The sequence below is a fragment of the Ambystoma mexicanum genome, chromosome 2p (assembly GCF_040938575.1).
Source record: "Ambystoma mexicanum isolate Mex_15411 chromosome 2p, UKY_AmexF1_1, whole genome shotgun sequence".
Classification (NCBI taxonomy): domain Eukaryota; kingdom Metazoa; phylum Chordata; class Amphibia; order Caudata; family Ambystomatidae; genus Ambystoma; species Ambystoma mexicanum.
Genome location: NC_090923.1, coordinates 153,258,289 through 153,279,234, shown reverse-complemented (window position 1 = coordinate 153,279,234; position 20,946 = coordinate 153,258,289). Strand labels below are relative to the sequence as shown.

Below are 20,946 nucleotides of genomic sequence, written 5' to 3'. Positions count from 1 at the left end.
TTTTAATCAATTTTGCCTGAAACTAGTTCTATCCCTACAAGTTCACTTTCAGGAAAAATGCTCAATTTTCCACTTGTTCACTTTTTACTTCTTTTCTATTGCACCAGAGCTCCCAGGAGTCGTTTTGTTTTTTAATCCCAGCAAATTTTTCCCACTATGGGAATTTGAGGTAATCTGGATAGCCGAATTACCCCTACAGTTCAAACAGCCCCATTTATATGGTCATTAACGTTTCTTGGGGACCGCATGGCAGATGGCAGCTTTCGATCCATGGCAGGGTTCTCAAAAGGAAAAGGAACCCCGGGGAATGGCGGCTGGTGATGTAGTTCAGGGATGGGAATGACACTCTATTGTCAGCCTGCAGTTGATGACAAGGTGTAGTGGGACAATGAAATGGGCCCTGGTATTATGAAAATGGTTCACATTCACAAATCACGGTCCATGGGCCTCATTATGAGTATTCCCGTCCGGTGATAACGGTGCCGGCAAGCTACCGGCACCGTTGTAACTGGACGGGCATACTCTGAGTCCTGCGGGCGGGTGCTGTCCCCTCCGCCAGGTCTGACTTGGTGGGCGGAACGGCTCCCGCTCGCAGGCTCTGACGGAAGCACCGGCAACGTCATCAACAGTGCCAGTGCTTCTGTCCTCCCCATTCCCATTGAGTCCTATGGGACTTGAATGGGAATAGGGAGTCATTTTTTCCAGCGACTTGCAATGGGTATTATCTGGAGCGCCGGGGCTGCAATGCCCCGGTAATTCCCCATTCCCAGGCGCCGGAAAGAAAACGACTCCGGCGGCAGGCATGCTTTTTTTACCAGCACGGCTACCGTCAGTTGCTTTAATATGAATTATTTACACATATTTGGCACAATTTGTGGCAAATTGTGCATTTTCATGCACTGTGGACCAGTAACATTGCTCAAAAATACCAGCTGCACAGTACACTAACTCATCAAACTATATATACAGATAAATAAATACATATTAACTCAAAAAACTGGACCACACAACACAGGGCTGTTGGGCTGGTCCTGCAGCCATTGTCCTATTTCATATAAGCCAGTCCGAACCTTATTACTGGGAGAAGGAACAGAAGCTAACATTGTCTTACGCTTGCAGACGGTGGGTGCCGTGATGGCGACGCTGCTGTCCCTGTAGAATCCAGACTGGCACCTCTGGCAGCGATACCCTTCTGTGTTGTGCTGGCACTGGTCGCACACTCCGCCACTCTTCTTTCCAGAGCCCAGCCAAACGCTCAAGTCAAAATGGCAGCTCTCAGAATGGTTGTGGCAGCGGCATTCTTGGAAAGAGAACAGGGCAACAGGTGCTTAAAGCTCATATGTACTCATGTCACGTTTCTCACCCTTCTATCTCCTCCAGGGGTTCCTCCCGCTACGCCTACTAGAGAACTGCTATTTAGTCTACGCTGCTAAACAGCATAGTCACTCCATTCTGTATTATTATTATTATTATTAGTAGTGACTTATATCACGCGCAATGCCGGACTCCAACAACTTCTAAGAGCAGAACCAGGGATCGGCATAGCCTTGTTCCAAATCCGAGCACATCGCCATTGAGCTATCCTCACATTTTCTCTTAGTCACTCCCACCCTTAGTCTTGCACCATCTCATTCCCACTAAGTCACTCAATCCCTCCCCCACATTTTCAGTCCAAACACTCACCTTTCCTTCTCTCTATGGTATCCTTGCACTCCCTCTGTATTGCATGCAGTCCTTAATGCTATTATGCAAGTCTATGCAAAAAGGACGAGCATGCTCGTCCTTGGCACTTAAGGGGTTAAGACTATCAATCCATTTTACCAGGTCCCATACACATAGACACTCCCTCAGTTACTCACTCAGTGACTCATCTGCCAATACCGGTTCTATTACACACACTCCTAACGGCAAATACTTCTTCATCCTTGCTTGATTAAATGCTGATCTCTATGCAAGTCTAGGCAAATACAGGATGAGCATACTCGTCCTTAGCACTTAAGGGCTTCAGTTATTTTTGACAGGCATCAACATTGTCACCCCCTGGTCATGGGTCACCCTCCTAGGGAACTTTCAAGGAACTCTTAAGCAGATCCATTTGGTAGGTTTTGGAGACTTTGGGGGCACAGGCATATGTTCAACTCCCCTCCCAGCCAAAGAAATGAAGGTCTCTAATATCCTGATAGGCTGTCCTGGCAGTGATCACAATATGCGTGTGAACTGCCTGGAAGATCGCTGAGCCCGCCTCTATCTGTGTTGTAGTCAGAATGCTAAACAAGTTGCATTTCAAGGACAGCATTACCAGCCCACGATCACAGTACTTGTGTTCTAGCATAGGTACAGGAGACGTTGTAATAATATCAGCACGAGGAAGGTGTGCAGGCTGTAGTATAGGTGTAGGACGCCGTTAAGTAGCTGCATAGCATAGGTGCACATATTGCAGCATAGATCTACCACTCTGATGATCAGCCTCACAGAATACTCAAGGGCCAGCAAAATACATACAAGGGACAACCTGGAAGTAACAAGTGCCATGAAGCCTGAGGGTTTGGCGCGCTATATAAATGCAAAAATAAATACATAAATAAGTTATGTTTACCATAAATAGGGGATATCGATCAGAAGTCACTTATTAGAACAGATACTGAGATTAGACGAGGGCTCTGCCTTGAAGAAGAACTGCCATAATTGAGGGAAGAAACAAGTTACTTTGTGGTGTGCAATATATGAATGGTCACTATTATGACATATGCAGCAAATGCTACAACCAGCTAAACCATGAGAGCAGTGGTTTTAAATATCATTCCCTGAGATTTGAAGCACTCTTAGACGCTAACCATTTTGAAATATGTAGCCAATTGTGACCCAATAGGCACTACATGCAGGCGTTGCTGAATTTCTCCTAAAAGCAGCAAGGCATCTTGGTTATGTAGGCAAGGCAAAGTTGCAAGAACATATTACTTCGGCTAGTGTCTCAGAAACCCATGCAGTAGCCATGATGATAGGGACACATATCACAACACTCTCAGCGATGTCCTGCTCTGCAGACTCATCAAGTGCTAGCAGGGATCCCGACCTGGGAGCTGGACCTACTACTGTACACTGCCACTCGGTTCTGTCTGTCTACTGCCTGCAGCAACATATGTCAGGTCTCCTGCAGTATTCCTCATAAGACATTTTGGATGTTTTCACAGTCCCATGTTTAGTTTAGAATTCAACACCAAATTGACTCCCTGGCACCCTTCACCCTAAGAAAAGCAAAAGCAAGCCTACACCGTAACGCTAAAACTCAAAACCTTTCACCTTCTTAAGCGCCAGCCGGTTGCTAAATGGAACCATCTCTCTTCGGCGGAGAAATCTCCCTTCGGCAGAGAACAAAACCTGCTGCACACTGGCAGCCAACATTTAAAGAAAATATATAATTTCAGAAAATAAAACAGCATATAACTCTAGGATTAAAAAAACTGAACTAGAGAGCTTTTCGCCATTATGCGTGAACTTGACTCGCCGGTACAAATGTCCACCAACTGCATCTAAGATATCACCTGGTGCTACAACATCCAAAATGCCCTCTTTCTTAAAACTGACATGCACCAAAAAAATATCACTGACAAAACAATTGCATTGGGTACCATTGCTATTGAATCTGCTAAACCACAAGCCCTCCCTCTCCATGTCCCCTTTTTCAGTTTTAAACTGATCTCCACTCTGGAAGCCACCCAAATTGTCAAAGGCCTTAAACTCTCACGATGTCAGGGTGTCATCTGCCCTGCAGCTGTCATTAAAGACTATGCAGAAGACATAGCTCCATTTCTTACCACTCCTATCAACTCATCTTTCACGGCCTGCTCAGTGCCAACCAGCCTTGCAAAGGCTTGGGCCCTCCCTCTACAAAAAAAAAACACTCTGGATCCCAACGTCCCTACCAACTATAAGGCTATCACCACAGAACCCTTTGTGCTAAAAAATCATCTGGATAGGGCAGCCTACCTTCAGATCCAGAGTTTCCTAGAAACTCATAACCTCTTGGGCCTTGGCCAATTGGCATCCGCCCAGGCCATGGTACTGAATCAGCCCTTCTGGATCTAAAGATTCAACTAGATGATATCAAAGATGCTCGTAAGGCAGCCCCCCTACTACTCCTCGATCTATCAGCAGCATTTGACTTAGTGGACCACTAAATACTGTGTAAACACTACTTGGCCTCTCCAGCCCGCTTCTCCCCTGATGCCATAGCCTGGATCTCAGCCTTCCTGTTCGAGAGAAGCATGAGCGTCTTCTCACCTAGCGCCTCAGCTCCACCAGCCACAGTGCTGTGCGGTGTCCGCCAAGGTTTGTGTATCTCACCGACACTCTAGAATATATTCGCCAAGCCTTTATTCAACCTGCTTGACTTCAAAGGAATTTCATACACAAACTATGCGGATGACACTCAGATCCCCCCCCCCCTCACCGGCAACTGTGACACAAACTCAGACAATTTACTGCCCATCTACCACACCATCCAGATGTGGATGGCTTCCCACCATCTTTGTCTTAATGACGAAAAGATAGAAGTTCTAATGGTGGGTTCTGACACCTCACTCAAAAAAATCAGAACAGCCTACAAATCAATCATTCAGCATTGAGGGTAACTGTATTCAGGTCTCCAGCAGTTTAAAACACTAGGCATCTACCTCGATGCCACCCTTCCCCTCACAAGACAGGTTAGTGCATTTGCCTCTTTGGCAGCAGACACTTCTAAACTACTCAATGCATGCAGACCTTTCCTGTCGACGACTGTGTCCCCATAGCCAGATCCCTGATAGGCTCGATGCTGGATTACTGTAACGCCTTTTTTGCCAGGACCTCTGCTCGTTACCTAAAAAACCTATAAACCATTCAGAATAAAGGTCCCAGGGTGGCACTTAACATTTCCAAGTGAGATCACATCTCTTCAATTAGAAGAGAGGTCCATTGATTGACGACCTACCTATCAAGGAACGCATTATGTTCAAATCCCTAGCCATCAAGCACAAATGTCTTTCCAATCCAGCTCCTAAGTACATACCTGCAAACTTTTCTAAATTACAAATGTCAAGACTTACTCGCTCCACGTGTACTAACTTGTTGACCATCCGAAGATTCAGGAGAAACAGAGCTGGTGGGACAAGCTTCTCAGTCTCTGCTGCCAAGAACTGGAATCCCATCCCTGCCCACATTAGATCGGAACTCACATACTGGGCAACACCTCAAGACCTTGCTATTTACCATTTAAAGAGACTGCCTTTTCTGCACTATAATCTCTATTTTTTCTGTGATTTTCTATTTGAAACCGGTAACCAGTGCCTTGATGCCTGAGGGTTTAATGCGCTTTACAAATGCAAAAATAAATAACAATAAATAAACTCTTTACAAAAAAAACATTTTCAGTCTAAAGTTTCTGTGATAAACTGAGTGTGCAACATGTGGCTCTTCAGATGAGCCAAGATTCCCATGATCCATCACCATTGATTATACTGGTTAGGACTGATGGGACCTGTAGTCCAAAATATCTGGAGAGCCAAATGTTTACAGAACTCCCTCCAGATGCGAAACTCGTCCCCAATCTGCAGGTATGAGTTAGGCATCAGATATTGACAACCGAGCAAGGGTTTCATTCTGAATACTGGGTCTCCTGGCTCTGGGCCTCATCATTCATTTGAGGACATGGCCACGGATTTGGAAGGGACACATGCAGCTCCCACCTTGTACAACCTCAAGGAAGCTCACAGCTCTGGAAATGTTGCCCTGGTAATCCTGCCTTCCTGAGTCACAGAGACCCCTCAAGGCTTTGCGATGGAGTCTTAAATCTGACTTTAAGACAGTGCGCAAAAGCCTGATTCTTACCTTTTCTTCACATGGCTCATGACGTGAATAATTGACTTGTGAAGAGTTAATACCAATGTATTTGATGCAAACGATTTACATCAATGGGGGTGCTCTCTTAAATCTGGCGAGTTTACTATATCCACCATCAGACGAGAGAACTTGTAATTCTGGTGAATGAAAGGGAGTGTCACCTAGTTTGTGGGCTAGTGGTTAAGGTGGAACGTGCTTAACACTAGGAGATGCACACTGATAAAGCACACACCCGTACCAGCCCCGCCCCATCGCCCTCTCCAGCTGTTTATTAATCAGAGTATTATCTAGAAAGGATGTTTTAGATCTAGAATTTGTGATCTGACTATACCACAGTGAACCTTTATGTTCATTCTATGGTTTGCTGGCTTGCAGGGTTTGCTGGCAGTGTGAAGGTTGTGTCTGTTTAACTTGTCTGTATTTGTGCCCCACCCCTGCCCCGCATGTCATTCTACCCTGCATAGATCTATTACCCTTTCCCTTTCCCTTGGGATGGAAGTCTCATGCTGGTAGCTATGCCAAACGGATATACATGGCTTTAAGTGGGCCAGGACTAGCCAGGGCTTATCCCAGGCAGTCTCCAAATATTGCCCTTTAGCCAGGGATCTCCAAACTCACCCCCCCCCTCCTCCCGTAATGTTTAGAATCACATTCACAACATCAGTTAAAGAAATGTGAAATTTAGTTACTTTTCAAACAGGAAAGGGAAATTATAAGAGAATACATTGATGTTTGCCACACATTGTATTAAAGTGTTATCATTAGAATTCCTTTATTTAGTATGTTTGAATAATGGATTTCTTTCCGAAGAACTGTGGAATTGTATGGTGGACTGACCCCTGTTGACATGATATTCTGTTTCATATTTGTATATATTTATTTTGGTCAAAATATTTACACACATTAACCATATTTAAATGTATCTTTTAAACCAGAATGTATGCCCTTTCATTGCACATATGTAAACTTGATTGGCTCTGTTAGATCACTCCTTAAATTACACAGGCCAGTCCTCTTTGAAAGCTTTATTAGCTGCTTGGAATTTGATGCTGTGCAAGACCATTTGTGAGCCCGCCCCCAAATATTCCATCACAACGCATTAGAGGCCCCCTTCGATTTCCTATGCCACTTAAAACACTGCGGATATAGCAAAGGGGTTGGACATGGGGAGCCACGGCAAACGGACAAAGTGGGACTACGTGGAGCCAACACAAAGGCGGGATTTCCTACCAATGTCATAATGGCCACCGGGCATTTTAACCATTCGGGAAGCCATGTTATGCTATTTTATGTTACTGACACTTGGTATCGTGCAACTATCAACCAAAGGTATCTTGGTGCTGTAACAAGGAACAAACAAGGGGGTTCACTAAAGAAGAACAGAAGGAACCTCAATCCAAGAATGGATCAGTACAACTAGTGTAGAAAAAGAAAGGTTTTAAGAGCTTCACGAAAACATAAGTGATCATCGATGAGCCTGAGAACCATGGGCAAAGAGTTTCAGAGTGACGGAGCAGCGACAGAAAAGGCCCGCCCCGATAGTAGACTTCTTAACCTGTGGAGCACGGAGAAGATGACGATTAGCGGAACGAAGATCTCTGTTAGGAACATATGGAGCAATCTTTTCTCTGAGAAAGCTCCATGACATGCAACCCATTGACAGCAATGGGTGGATCAAAGTAAGGAAGCAAACAAATCAACCAATGGGAAGGCCCCATACAAAGAATGAATGAGTGTGACCAATCCAAGAGAGGACGAAGGAGAGAACTAACAGTTAGGGCCTATAAAAGGCCTCTTACGAGAGCAGAAAGGGAGACAGCAGGAGTGGAAACAGCAGATGTGGAAGCAGTATGAATGGAGCAAGCAACACAGGAAGCGGAACAAGGTCAGGCATCAGGGGCACTGCCAGAGAAGCAGGATGAGTGAACCATGAAAGGAATTGTCTTGGTAGACCTGCGTTATGGCTGACTCAATTGCGTTAGCTGAGACTAAGAGGCGGTCTGAGGAGTGGGACCCGCTTAGCTCCCTCAGTGGAACACAACTGTTTGCCAGTGGGAAGGGCACTATATTGCCTAAGAGTGAAAAGGGCCCTATATACTTTATGAGTGACCTGGGGCACTGCAACCCCAGATCAGGAAAAAGTGGATTGGAAACTATCCTACAGGCTAGATTGCAAATAGAGAGCTATGTGCTATAACCCTGTGTCGAGGACGCATGGCAAAGAATCACATGGGTGCTATATTCCTGTGACTATAACCTGAGTAAAGCAGCAACTGGGCACTATATCCCTGTACCTGCGAGCTTGTGCCAAGATGCAGCTTGGCACTATACCCATGAGACTGTGTTGATCTTAGGGGACCTGGGAGAGGCCAATATTCTCAAGAGAGAAAGAACCCTGACAGTTATCCTTTAGCCCATCCTGACACTGTTAGCTTAGATTATTCCCAAAGAGCAATCCCTAGTATGTTTTTAGATTAAGGTTTTACAGGAGTTTATCCCACACGAAGCACGACAAGCATATTCAGCATCATCCAACAAGCAAGATCAACACTGTCACTTCAAGAATAGAGAAGACGGTCCCAGTTCCTACACACATAGAGGACAGACATACTGAGAAGCGGGTCAGCCGAGGCTTTCCTCAGTTCCTCGAGCACATCCTCAGCCAGTACCAGGCAGACGGAAAAGATGGGGATGATTCGGCACATGAAATGGTCTCACTTCACTTGATATAGTCACTGGAAGTAGAACAAGAATCTTGCAAGTACCTTGAGCCTGCAACCAGAGTCAATCCTGCAGATAAGCAACTAACACACAAAGGCATATAAGGTGGGGCACAGCTAGACACCCACGATTGTCCTGAAGAAGGGTGGAATCATCTGAGAGCCACATCAAAAAGGCCTGCATAGTCCGGCCGAAACACGTGTAGACCACCCTATTGTTGTCGAATAAGAGCTACACCTTTAGATTAACAGGGTGCACAACAACTACCCAAAAATGTTTCTTTCGGTAAAAAACCTGTATTGACTAACAGGTCATGAATGAATGGTTACAGTAGTGTGGGAGTATGAATGTGGAAAAGTAGAGGTACGTCTGATCGAACAGGTTGAGTGTAGTTGGGGAAACCAACATAGACATGTGCTTATGAAATTAAGTTGCTCTTTTAGTTTTGAGACAACCAATTATTTAATGATGAAATGTGTATAATAATGCATTTCTATTTTTGTACAACACATGGTTGCAATGTGATGTAATCTTTTCTGTCCATCACGTATGGTCTTGATCAATTGTTTTATAATATACATTGATTGCATTGAGGATCAAAACCGTACCGGGTACCCTTAGTGAATTTTGGAGTTTATCCCAGCAATCAACATTTTTTTAATAATATTAGTTTGAACCGTTACTTTGTCACCTGTTTTGTTGGTCAGCCACATTACACAATCCGGCCAACAATTAGGATCAGGAAATGTATCGGGTATGGACATTTTTTGTGACGCCATTTGATGACAGCTGCATTGTCCTGACTGCATGTCCTGACTGCATGTGATATGTGATATGTCATTTATAACGAGCCTATACACAAATGTTTCAAGGCGCAACCAGACAAGGGAGGGAAACAGTGGGAGGACAAGACAAACAATCTTACTAGGCCTTGTGTCATTCAGATCATGCAAGTGCGACAGCGCAACTGTGCAGGGGATAGAAGGGGCGGGGAAGTGCCAGGGAGAGGGAAGTGCAATCAGGAGTAAGTGCAGCCAGGGCAGCATGGCTCTGGGATTGCTACTATGGAAGGAGCAGCGTCACCATTCTGATATCTGCCGCAGTGGTATTATCCTCCTACTCCACTGGACATCCAAAGGGAATTGAAGAAAGGGGATGGGGCGTAAGAGCACAGAAGAATAGAATCCCACATACTTCGACATTCATTGGGTTCTCCGGTTCTCCCATCTCCTGGTTTCCAAGGCAGGTCGTTGTAGAGGGGCGCACACCTCTCGCAGTGTTCCCCAGCTGTTCCATGTCTGCACACACACTTCCCGTGAACCTGTTGGAGAGGGACACACATTTTTAAAAAATCTGGCACAAAAACATTGTAGAATATTAGAACATTATGTGTCTACAGCATTGGGATCGCCTCTGGTGGAGCTTCAGCTCGCATCAACTCACTAGCAGTCCTAGCAGGTGACGTGTATCGTGGCATTGCTCACTACGTGGCATTGCATCGTTGTGCCAAATCAACGGAGGCAATATTGACCATGCATCAAGCCAATCAAAATTGTTTGGGGCCTTTATGTGACTTATAGGCCCCAGATTCAGTCGAGTTCACACAAAAGTGCCAGCGTAACAATAGCTTATTTTTTAGAAGCTGCAATGTCGACAAAGCTATTACCCGGCTCATCTTGATGCACTCTCCCAAGATGTTTCCAGAAAGCTTAATTTAAGGGCTTTTGCTGGTTATCACAGACTGCATTCTAAGCTAGGTTTTCGACCAAGTGGGTAAAGGCACAACTCTCTTTTTGGCAATACTGGGTTAAACCCCGTTTTTTTTTCTTTTTTCTCTTTTATTTTTGTTTGTTGTAAAAAATCAAAAAGTAAACAGAACATTAAACTGAGCGGACACATGTTTAGAGGATGCGGAATGGTTTCTTTGGGGTAGAATGATGATAGGAGAATTTAAACCTGTAATTTTTGCACTTATTGAATTGTTGAGAACAATTGAATCTGAATTTATTTCTTTGAGCTTAATAGTTGCTTGAGTGACTGCTATCCTGGGTGTTAAAATGATCTCTATTTTTGAGAATTGTCGACCTGAGAACTGTCGACCTGACTTTATTTTTTGAAATGCACACTTTTATATATTGCACACATATTCACAGCCTAGATGGATGCTAAAATTAATTGTTGGATGATCAAATCATCCATATTTCTGTGAATTGTCAATCAGACCCTTTATTTTGAATTGCACATCTCTCTATATTGCAGTGAATTTGCAGTATAAATGAATGTTCAACTGATTTTTTTACCTCCTATCTTAATGCACTTAATGATGAAAATTTGTCACAACCTGTTTTATCTCTTAAGAAGTTCGCTGATTGTGTTTTCATTCCCAATTAATTATTGGACTTTATGATAGTACCCTAACCTGATTAATACTGCGATGAAAATTTAGCTTTGATTCGCACTTTCTAGTTATTTTGCGGAATTTGCACAGCTTAATAATACATCTGTGAATTTGCACCATTGCACAATGATCTGAAGATTCTCTCAGGAATTGCATGATTTGCACAGCATATTATATTGGTTTGGTGAATTGAATAGCACAAAGTTTTGAAGACCGTTTTAGGCCTTGTATTTTTTATTATGTATCGAGATTACATCCAAATTCTGAGTTCTACTAGAATGTAAACATGTTGGTTTTTATGTTGGTGGTTTTATCAGTTTTAATGTTGGTATTTAAATGTGTCATGTTTATTATATGTATAAAAGACTGTATGTAAAGGTTTTGTTAAACCAAATACGATAAAAAAAAGAAAAAAAAGAAAGAAAACGGAGCCGACACGTGTTTCAAGACTTATGCTCTTCTTCAGGACTCTTAAACAGTTATCACATTAGTGTGGTGTTCATGTTTGTATTCACAATTGTTATAACTGTTCCAGGTGCTCCGAAAGTGACTTGTTGCTGTGTCGGACAGGCAGTTTCACATTGCAGGAGAATCAGTGAATGACGTGAGCATTATAACGCGCTCCATGATGGTGAACATGATTCCTTGCTTATAAGCATGTTGAATCGAAGGAGCTCATGCAATATATGCAGGAGAATATAGAGCCCCTGGAACAGTAATAACAATTGTGAATACAAACCTCCACTCCACAGTTATGTGATAACTGTTTGTTAAGATCCCTGAGGAAGAGCATAAGGCTTGAAACACTTTTCGACTCAGTAGACTAACATTAAATCAGAAGATTGTTCTCATTACCATATTATGGACTTTTATAATTGTTGTAACTAAGAATTGTCAGAGGGGTGCACACGGATTGAAACTTAGTCAACCAAGTTAACTTTCAAAATATTGACTATACCAGTCTCTATGAGTCCTTTTGAGAGCCCTCAGGACTGTCCCTGTGATAGTCCCTAAAACAGCCCGCAGGACAGTCCCTGCAAGAGAACCATGACATTGATGAACGTCTGATGGATGCATCAATCTGGCCGATATTGAAATGATGACTCAGAAACAATATACCACCCTTTGACATCAAACATGAATAAAAGAAAAAGATACTCAATGGGAATTTTCTGAACAACCCAAACCGTGCATTGAGAATATACTGCTCCTCCAGACTAACAAGGCCAATAAGGAATACAGGAGAGACAGGCTAAAAAAGATTTCAAAGTCCCCTTGTAGGGCCTTTTTACCGCACTACTACTGGAAACATGCCTATCGAGGTACGGTGGTTGGTCCGACTCAAGTTTTACACTTAGCATACGATTTTGTGAATAACTTCTTTCTGTCTTAGCAGGATCTCGCTGAAAGGCTGCAGCTCAGGAATTATTTAAGGTACAAGGAAGGTGTAGACCAGGTGTCTGCACCCTTTAGCTGGCCCCAATCTGGACGGGACCACCCCCCACCACATTCAGTAATACCACAGACAGAGCAAAACACTGTGCAGTTGAATGCTACCCGGAGTTACCACCAGCGGTAAAGAAGCGCTGGTGGCATCAGGTCCATCCAAAACTACTTTGGGTTTTCGTTACATTACCACAGGGGACTGCACCTTTGACTTGCCAGATGTTTTGGACACCTCCCATGAGCCCTAACCATTATAGTCAATGGTAAGGGATTATGGGAGTTGCAGTCCAAAATATCTGGAGAGCCACAGGTTGCAGAACCCTGCCTTAGCATGTCCCAAACGAGTTTGTGGACCACAGATTACATATGATTTAAATTCATGAGCAAACCACTAATAATAACGAATATACAAATATTGAACGTGAACGTGTACTAAGGCAAGCTGAAATGAACCTTGCAAAATTACCCAGCTTCACTTTAGTCCTAGAGTGGACATTTTCTAGGGGGTTCCTTGTAGGATAAGCCATGTTGATATAAACTCATTCCCGCCCCTTTGGTCCCTAATTTGTCAGGCTCTCATGTACACGTTTACCCTGGGGCCAGCCGAGTGCACACGCAGCAGCTGATGCCAGGGCTCGTCTGGGACCAGCTGGCACAGCCACTGGTGCAGTGAGCGGATGGCTGCTTTCTTACTGAAAAACAAGCAGAGACTGACGGGGCTGGGAGGCGAGAGAGGGGCGTGCCCTTGCGTGCCTTCTTGCTCGCTTTCAGAGCCGGACAGGATCAGTTTCAAAGGCTCGCCAACAGAGCTGGCAGCCATTGACTCCCCATCATTTTATGATCAATGCCGAATGGAAGCCATTTTGGGATGTATAGTACTGGGAGGTTTGCTATAATAATCTGCTATCCCAGCTTGATGGAGCAGTGTGAGAAAGCTGGGCGATGGAGCGCTGGCAGTGGTCTAGCCAGGATTTCCTGCTAGGCCAGGTCTGCACGTAAGGTGCATGAGCCCTAAGTCAGGGACCCCTGTAACCAAGGAGATGTATTTACTCTAATTGGGGTGGTTTCTTTGGCATGTGCCCATGGACCATGCCAATGTTTGAACTACCTTAGGCCGTTGAATCGTTGTAACTAGTTAAGAGGCAATTCAAACGAATGCCCACATCTATTGTCCTGGAACCTAAAGCATTTCTATGCCATAAAATAATCATCTTTCATTTTAACGACTGTGCTATAAAGCATGTTGATCCCTGTACTTATTTCTGATTCCAGCTTAATTATGTTATGGTGTTTTGGCAACTTTATCATTATACTGGCAGTCAATCATTCATAGTTATATAACAACAACAGTGCAAGGCTCAAAACTGCTGGGACCTATTTAATTCCTACCTCTACCCTAGGAGAGCCGGGATACCTTGAAACCAGCAGCCGCCAGGAGCTTCGTTTGGCTCCCGAGTGCAAGGTGCCTTACAAACATGCATATGTGACCTTAACTTTGAGTATTTGAAAATGTTAATAAAGAAGAATTAGGACATATCTGGGACACATTTAAACATAATGGATCATACATAATAGCCAAAAGGTTCAACTGTGCATCTCATGTGGAAGTTAGATTTGTGGTGCTCTGTGTACCTGCTCCTAGTTACCTAGCCGCAGCTCTTACTGGGTGATGCCCGACACCCAGGAGCTGGTTTTAGCTCCTGCTCATTGAACCTAATTTCGAGCCCTTAAGTGTGCACTGGCCACGGTCTCTGCATAGACTTGCTGAATTGTTATTCATGAACCCGATGACCCAGGCTGGCAGGGCTGTTTATCCATTTTCATGAATCTCAATGAGTTGGACGGTGACAAAGCTGGCCACTGATGCTGGCCATGTCCGCACACTGGTCTACGGAGCCTGCATGACATTGCTGCAAATTATTTACTTCAATAACCGTCAGGTTGGGTTGACAACAACAGGACTGTCACCAGCCAGCAGCCCCAACACAGGGGCAAGGTCAGTGAAAAGGCCAATATCGAAGAGGAGTTCCTGTTGTGAGTGACAACCTATACAAGACAATCTTGCTGCAGTGTTTGATAGTGAGCTTAAGTACTGTTTATTATCAATGATCTAAAACAGGGAGTTACAGCGGACATCAACGGACGTTCGCTAAATTTCTCTCAAGCGATATTTTCACAAAACATAGACTTTATACTAAAAGTACGTCACAGGTGACGTCATATTACATGACAAATAATGAAAAACCTACTAGGGATTGTGATAGACTTAAGGGGAACATCTAAGTATACATTACATAGGAACTGGGATTGTGATTGGCTGCCCACTGTCAGGTGGACAATATATGCCTAACTCTAAAATATGTCATCTTCAAAACCAGTAAGTACACGGTTTTCAATTGGTCTTCAAACTAAAAGGTCCTTCTTTATACAGACCTCTACAATTGGTTGGCATGCTTGTGCCATGTCTGGAACATTCGGTTCACTTGCAACACTTAAGCCCAGACCCAGGTGCAGGGGGTGGGCCTGACTCTATCTCCCCACCCAATTAGCCCAACATCTCTCATCGCCCATGCCTTCTGCGCTGAAGATTGTCTTTGAACTTGGCCTTGCAAAGTGTCCTTGCCTCTGGGAATACATGGGAGTGCGAGCACTCACTATCATTGTTTCAGGACTCCAAGTCCGACTCTATTTTCATCCTTGGCTCATGTGACAGGAGACCATGATTTGGTCAATTTTCTAGGTTTTAAATGTTTTAAATGAATAAAACGTGGCACTCTTGGTGTTCTTTCCTTGCACCTTAACAAGCGATGATTCATCATTCGAATGTTCACTCCTTTCAAGAATAGATAGCTGACCTTGGCTGCTTCAGTCTTGATACCAGGCCAGACAGCCTCACCATGCTGCTCCACAATTTCATCTTATTTTTGCTGCAACACAATTCTCCATTTCTTCTTCATGGGCCCTGGCTTACTAAAATGTATGATACCGATGTCTAGCTTCTATACAGTGGCGGCTCCGCCTACATTCTATTCACTACATATAGCCAGCTTCTAGGATGACTTAGTCTACCTTGCGTTTCAGCGTCTGTACAATTATTGAACGGTTGATTCTCTGAAGCACTTCGTGCAAATGTAATCTTTTTAGTATTTAAAAGTTCACTTGACTCCATGCTACGTCATTAGTTTCTGTAGCATCCATGCATTCTCTTCAGCCATTATCAAGGGATGTCGCACATGTCTCTTACGGACGTCACTAGCTTCTCTCTTTGCTCCTTTTCATATTCCTTCAGGGAGTTCCTCCCTCAGATTGTCATCACTTCAGGGATACATTCAATAGGGCTGTCTCAATGGGTATCTTCTTTCGAATATAAACTGCGGTATTGGCACAACTGCTGGTGTCAAACAAGGCACAATCTCAGACTTCCAACATATAGGAGGTAGGGGGTGGGATTTCTTGCAGAGGCATGCAGTTGCTCCTCTGCAATAGCCAAGTTAATCAGTTAAGTAATCACTTTGCCTGCATGTTTCCATCAATTTGCTGTAGGAGGAGCTCATGCTTGATATTTTTTCCTGTGGATAGATGGTTAAGATGTTCCACTTGACACCGATAGGATCAGAGCAAAATGTTAATGATGATGTGTTTTAAAGAAACACATAAACATTTAGTTCATTTTAAGACACAATTAATATGTTATGTTGATTGATATCTGTAAATCACACAGTGGAACTATCCCCCTCAGTGAACTGGGAGATGCAGCATTAACCACAAATATGTTGGCACAGCATGAAGCAGCCAAGGATAGTGTCACCAGTAGGCAGGGAGTTGCCCTCCCCAATGTGTGACAGGTGTGCTAGAAAATATTCGGGCCCTGGTACTTATTTTCTTACAAATTAAGCACTGCACACAACAATAAAATCTGGATGATAAGGGTACCTACGTGAAGTCGTTAATTGACAATGGAATGCAGCTTGTGAGCGATGTTATGAAAAATATAAAGAGACTTTAAAAATAAGGCAATGTGGTTTACTTTGTGATCTAATTTGTTGCTTTGGACAATTAGATTGCTAAATTGGGGCTGGGGGACAAGATGCACCTATTGTAGTGTGAATCACTCAAACATTCACACTTAACAGAAAGACTTGTAGGAAAAGGATTGGAATTCATTGCATTATAGTGAGTACTAGCAGCTTCAGAATATGTCAATATTACCCAACTAAATGGTATTCATTTTATTGAATGTATAATGATAAAAGAAAGAGCTGCTACTGGCAGAATTTGAACATATGAATCTTTTCTCTTCTGATACAAAACAGTAAATGCAAAGTATCTACTGAATGTGAAAATTCATATCCCTGCTGGGTGTTAGAGCCCTTTTTGGTAACACTTATGCAGTGGGTGTAGACAGAATAATTCTGACGCTAAATATTCGGACCAACTCAGGAAGTTGGCAAAGTATTTCTGTTTTATTATCAATGATCTAAAACAGGGAGTTACAAAGGACATCAATGGACGTTTGCTCGAGTTCTCAGAGCAAATTACATAAAAACACACTTATATAACAAAGATTTGTCAACCGTGACATCATACTACATGGCAAATATAAAAACCCTATGGGGGATTGTGATAGGACTAAGAGAAACATCTAAGTATACCTTCTATAGGGATCAGACTGTGATTGGGTCTCTAATATCAGGTGGACAACTTGAGCCCTCCTCTAGTGCAAGCCATCTTCAACACTATTAATAATGCAACTTATCATTGGCTCTCACACTTTAGGGCTCTTTGTTATATGGCCCTCTACAATTGGTTGGCACGGTCGTGCCATGTCTGGAACATTCGGTTCACTTAGCAGCACGTAAACTCATACCCAGGTGCTGGGAGGTGGACATGACTTTGCCTCCCCATCCAATTAGCCCAGCGTTTTTCATCACCCATGCCTTCTGCCATGATGATTGTCTTTGAACTTGGCCTTGTAGTGTATTCTCATCGCTGGGAATATAAGTGAGCATGGGCACACACTTATCTTAGTTCTGGGACTGCACAACCTTCTCTATTTTCATCCTTGGCTCACGTGACAGGAGACCATGATGTGGTCCATTTTACAATAATTAAGTGTTGTTTAAACGAATAGACTTGGCACACATGGTGTTCTTTTCTCTGCTCTTAACAAGGGAGGATTCAGCTTCTCACGTTCACTGCCTTTGTGAATAAATAACCAGCCTTGGCTTGCTCCAAATTTGACACCAAGCCAGAGCAGCTTCACCATCCAGGTCTGCGGTCTCTGCTAATTTCTTGCTGCGACACAACTCTTGATCCTTCTTTCTCTGTGGATTTGAGTTCACTAATATATGACTCTGATGACCAGTTTCTATAAAATGGTGGCTTCGCCTGCAGTCTATTTACTATGTGAAGCCAGCTTCTATGATTGCATAGTCTACTTGCGTTACTGCATCTGTACAATTATTGAATGACTTATTTTCTTTAGTGCATCACCCGTATGCAATTTTCTTTCTGCACATGGAAGTTTACTTGATTCTTGACTCCATCATCAGTTTCGATATGATCTATACATTCTCTTCAGCCTATCTTCTTAGTGCGTCACTTCTCGTTGCTCGTGACTTCACTAACTCCTGTTTTCTCTTCCTCAGATTCCTTCTCATCTCTTCGGGCATACATCTGGTATGGCTTTCTCAGTGGATACCTTTTCTCAAACACTCGTCATGGTACGGTCATAACTACTGGTGTCAAGCATGGTGTATTCTCAGGTTCCCAACATACTGGAAGGAGGGGGTGGGACTTCCTGAAGAGGCATTCAGCTGCACCTCTACACTTCTAAAGGTAGAAATGCACAAAAAACACTACAGTTTTCACACCTAGCACTATTCCTTCATGCATATCCCTGTTTCCTAAAAATATGTCAAGACAGAATTCTCAAATCATGTTCTTTAGGTCCTGGAATGGGTATTGCACATCAGTTTCCACACCGGTACAATTATAAATGTAGTAAAACATGTACCAGCAGTCCTGTGCCATGCATTCCAAAGAGGACATTTCACATGTAATCCAGTGTGAAACATCCTCTCCATAATACATGGAAAATTAAAGAGGTGAGGATGGGTAGTTGTAGCAAAATCCCTTGACTTGTTTATTTCACAACTGGCAAAGCACAACTCGAGTTCTCTTCAAACTACTCAAGGTATGGCTGTACTTCTTTCAAACTTATAAACAGCCCAGAACAGTCTGTGTGTGGTGAATTGCCACCTGGCAAGGGTATGAAAGCTCTGGATTTTTATTTAAAATAATGCAGGTAATTTGATCTCTGAAAGGGCAATTTGCTCTTTCTTCTTTATAAACTCCATGACAAAAGAATGGTGTTCTGGATCAGTATCCTGAATTGCAGCTCCTGCTCTACCAGTGGCACACAGCAGGTTCAGAGGCAGAGTTGTCCCCTTGAAAGCTGCAGTGCAGGACGGCATTTAAGATTTGCACCCCTGTTCCATAAACTGCATAACTCTGAGGATTCTGTACTAGTGACACATTAAACTGTACATATAAGCCATACCTGAGTTAGGTTATGGTGGCCAGCATCTCTCATAGTTATCCCAGCCACATTAAATGAATATCACACATGTGTCAGCCATGTGGCCCAGTACAGCTGTGGAAGGGTGTATTCGTTGCAGACATGTCTCCCCCTGCCCACTGGCAGGACTGTAGCCATGGGGGATTGCCTCTTTGTTCCTTTGTAAGGACAGGTAACACCCTTTTCACAGGAACAGCAACTCCACAGGAAGCTGGCCTGGGAACAGGAATCAACGGGATCACCCATTCACAAAGGGCTAGGCTTCACACCAGGGTGCTGCATTTCTCAAGGCCTCTGATTCTATTGAAAAGGGAAGGGGCGGGATCAGTGTAGCCAGGGAGAGATCTGCACAGTATGAGGAATATTCTCCCATCAAGTTTCTCTCTGCCTCTGCCTCCTTTTCCTTTCCCCACCACTTCCTGTAGCACAAAGCCCTTTGGGTGTGTTGTCAGAAGGGCAAAGTCCAATCATTTCAAGAGCAGGGATTGTACGCCTATGCAGTCTAGTTAGTCCAGTCATCGTTGGGCTTTTTCCTTTAAAAGAATGGGTCTCACACTACTTCTTTGAATCATCTCTGGAATCCAACCCTGGAAGAAGATTTCACTGGACACCGCTGAGAGAGCAGTCCTTTCTTAAGTTCTCCAGTTGTGAGGTGAAGACAGGTGTTCCAAGGCAGAGGCCAGCTCTGTTCCCTAACCATCCCCAGGAGCCATTGGGGTGAACTCTTTCAGTCCCCTAGGACCTCATTGTGTTGCAGGATTCCTGAGGGTGTGTGCCAGCCTCCCCCATTTGGGAGCACGAGTAAAGGACTAAACTTGGCTACTGAGACCATGGAGTGGGACTCACAGCTCCTGTCAAAGCCCAAATAGACTAGATCCCTGTGTTTTAGATGCTGACCCATTGTGAGAAGTGATTCAAGCGTGTTCGACACCAAGCAAACCTTCAGAACCCTTTGAAGCTGCCCTTGGCATTCATTGTCTGCTGAAGCGCTGTTTGCTGCCACCCTGTGCCAGCTGAAGAGTGTTGTTAGTTCAGCTCGAACCATTGAAGTTCTGCCTTGCACTTCTGGAGTCACTGTTCTAAGCGCCAGCTCCTTCATCGCCACGCCTGTAAGTCGATCGATGTGACCTTGGTGTCTTCTGAACAGTGACCTGCAGGCATCCTGCATCGAATTGACTCACCTGCACATCCTGGTACCTGCTCGACCGCTGCCTAACCTCGACCACCGACTGAACCTGGTGACCACTCGATCTGCACAGCTCAAGTAGATGCTCTACAACCACAGCTACCTTAAATTCGACCCCGACTCAACGCCAGCTTGCATCTGTATTCTTGCAACTGCTGGTTTGATGCCGTCGAAACCACCAAGACATTTACATAGGTATTATTGACTGGTATTTGCCCCCTGGTCCATTGTAGGGCCCTAGAGGCTGGCTCAGTCATCTTAATCCTTTTTGCAACCTCAGGAAATATCCCTTTTGAACTTTGTGGTCTTTTAATTGCCTTTCCTCCTACTGTCCCATTAATCAGAGTGCTGCACCTTTTCCATCTTTGCATATTATATTTGAGAGTTGTATGGGAGCGAGGGGTCCTAAGGTCCCCTCGTGTCGTACGCTCCTCAGTACAAGGCTTGGACCGCATGCCTCCGGTAGTGGTATTGCCCCTTGTCCTTATGTAAAGTTAACCACGGTTGACTGCCGCATAAATGGGACTACTGAGCAGGACACGGGGCATCCATTTTTTGTGCTCCCTTTCGACTCCATCTTGGGTAAACAGGCCTCACTGCGATAGTAAAGCAATGCTCAATCCCCCTTTCCACCGCAGCAGCCAAGGACAGAGACACACACACACACACACAAGGCGCGCAGGCAGCTGACTGGTCCCAACCCTTGCACTCCCCCTGCGAAGGAAAGCTCTGCGCTCC

At 44.1% G+C, this 20,946-nt stretch overlaps 1 protein-coding gene across 2 annotated transcripts in view; it reads right to left on the bottom strand.

The window, feature by feature from the left end:
• The window catches only part of LOC138566297 (netrin-4-like), a 429,115-nt gene that overhangs the window by 177,563 nt on the left and 230,606 nt on the right, over positions 1-20,946 (bottom strand). Inside the window, exons 4-5 of one of the 2 annotated variants that reach the window (XM_069643401.1) lie at positions 9,793-9,919; positions 1,112-1,300 (exon numbers count right to left, since the gene is read on the bottom strand). In XM_069643401.1, coding sequence (XP_069499502.1) covers positions 1,112-1,300; positions 9,793-9,919 — 316 coding nt within the window. The remainder of the gene's footprint in view (positions 1-1,111; positions 1,301-9,792; positions 9,920-20,946) is intronic. The other variant, XM_069643402.1, reaches the window with a different exon arrangement.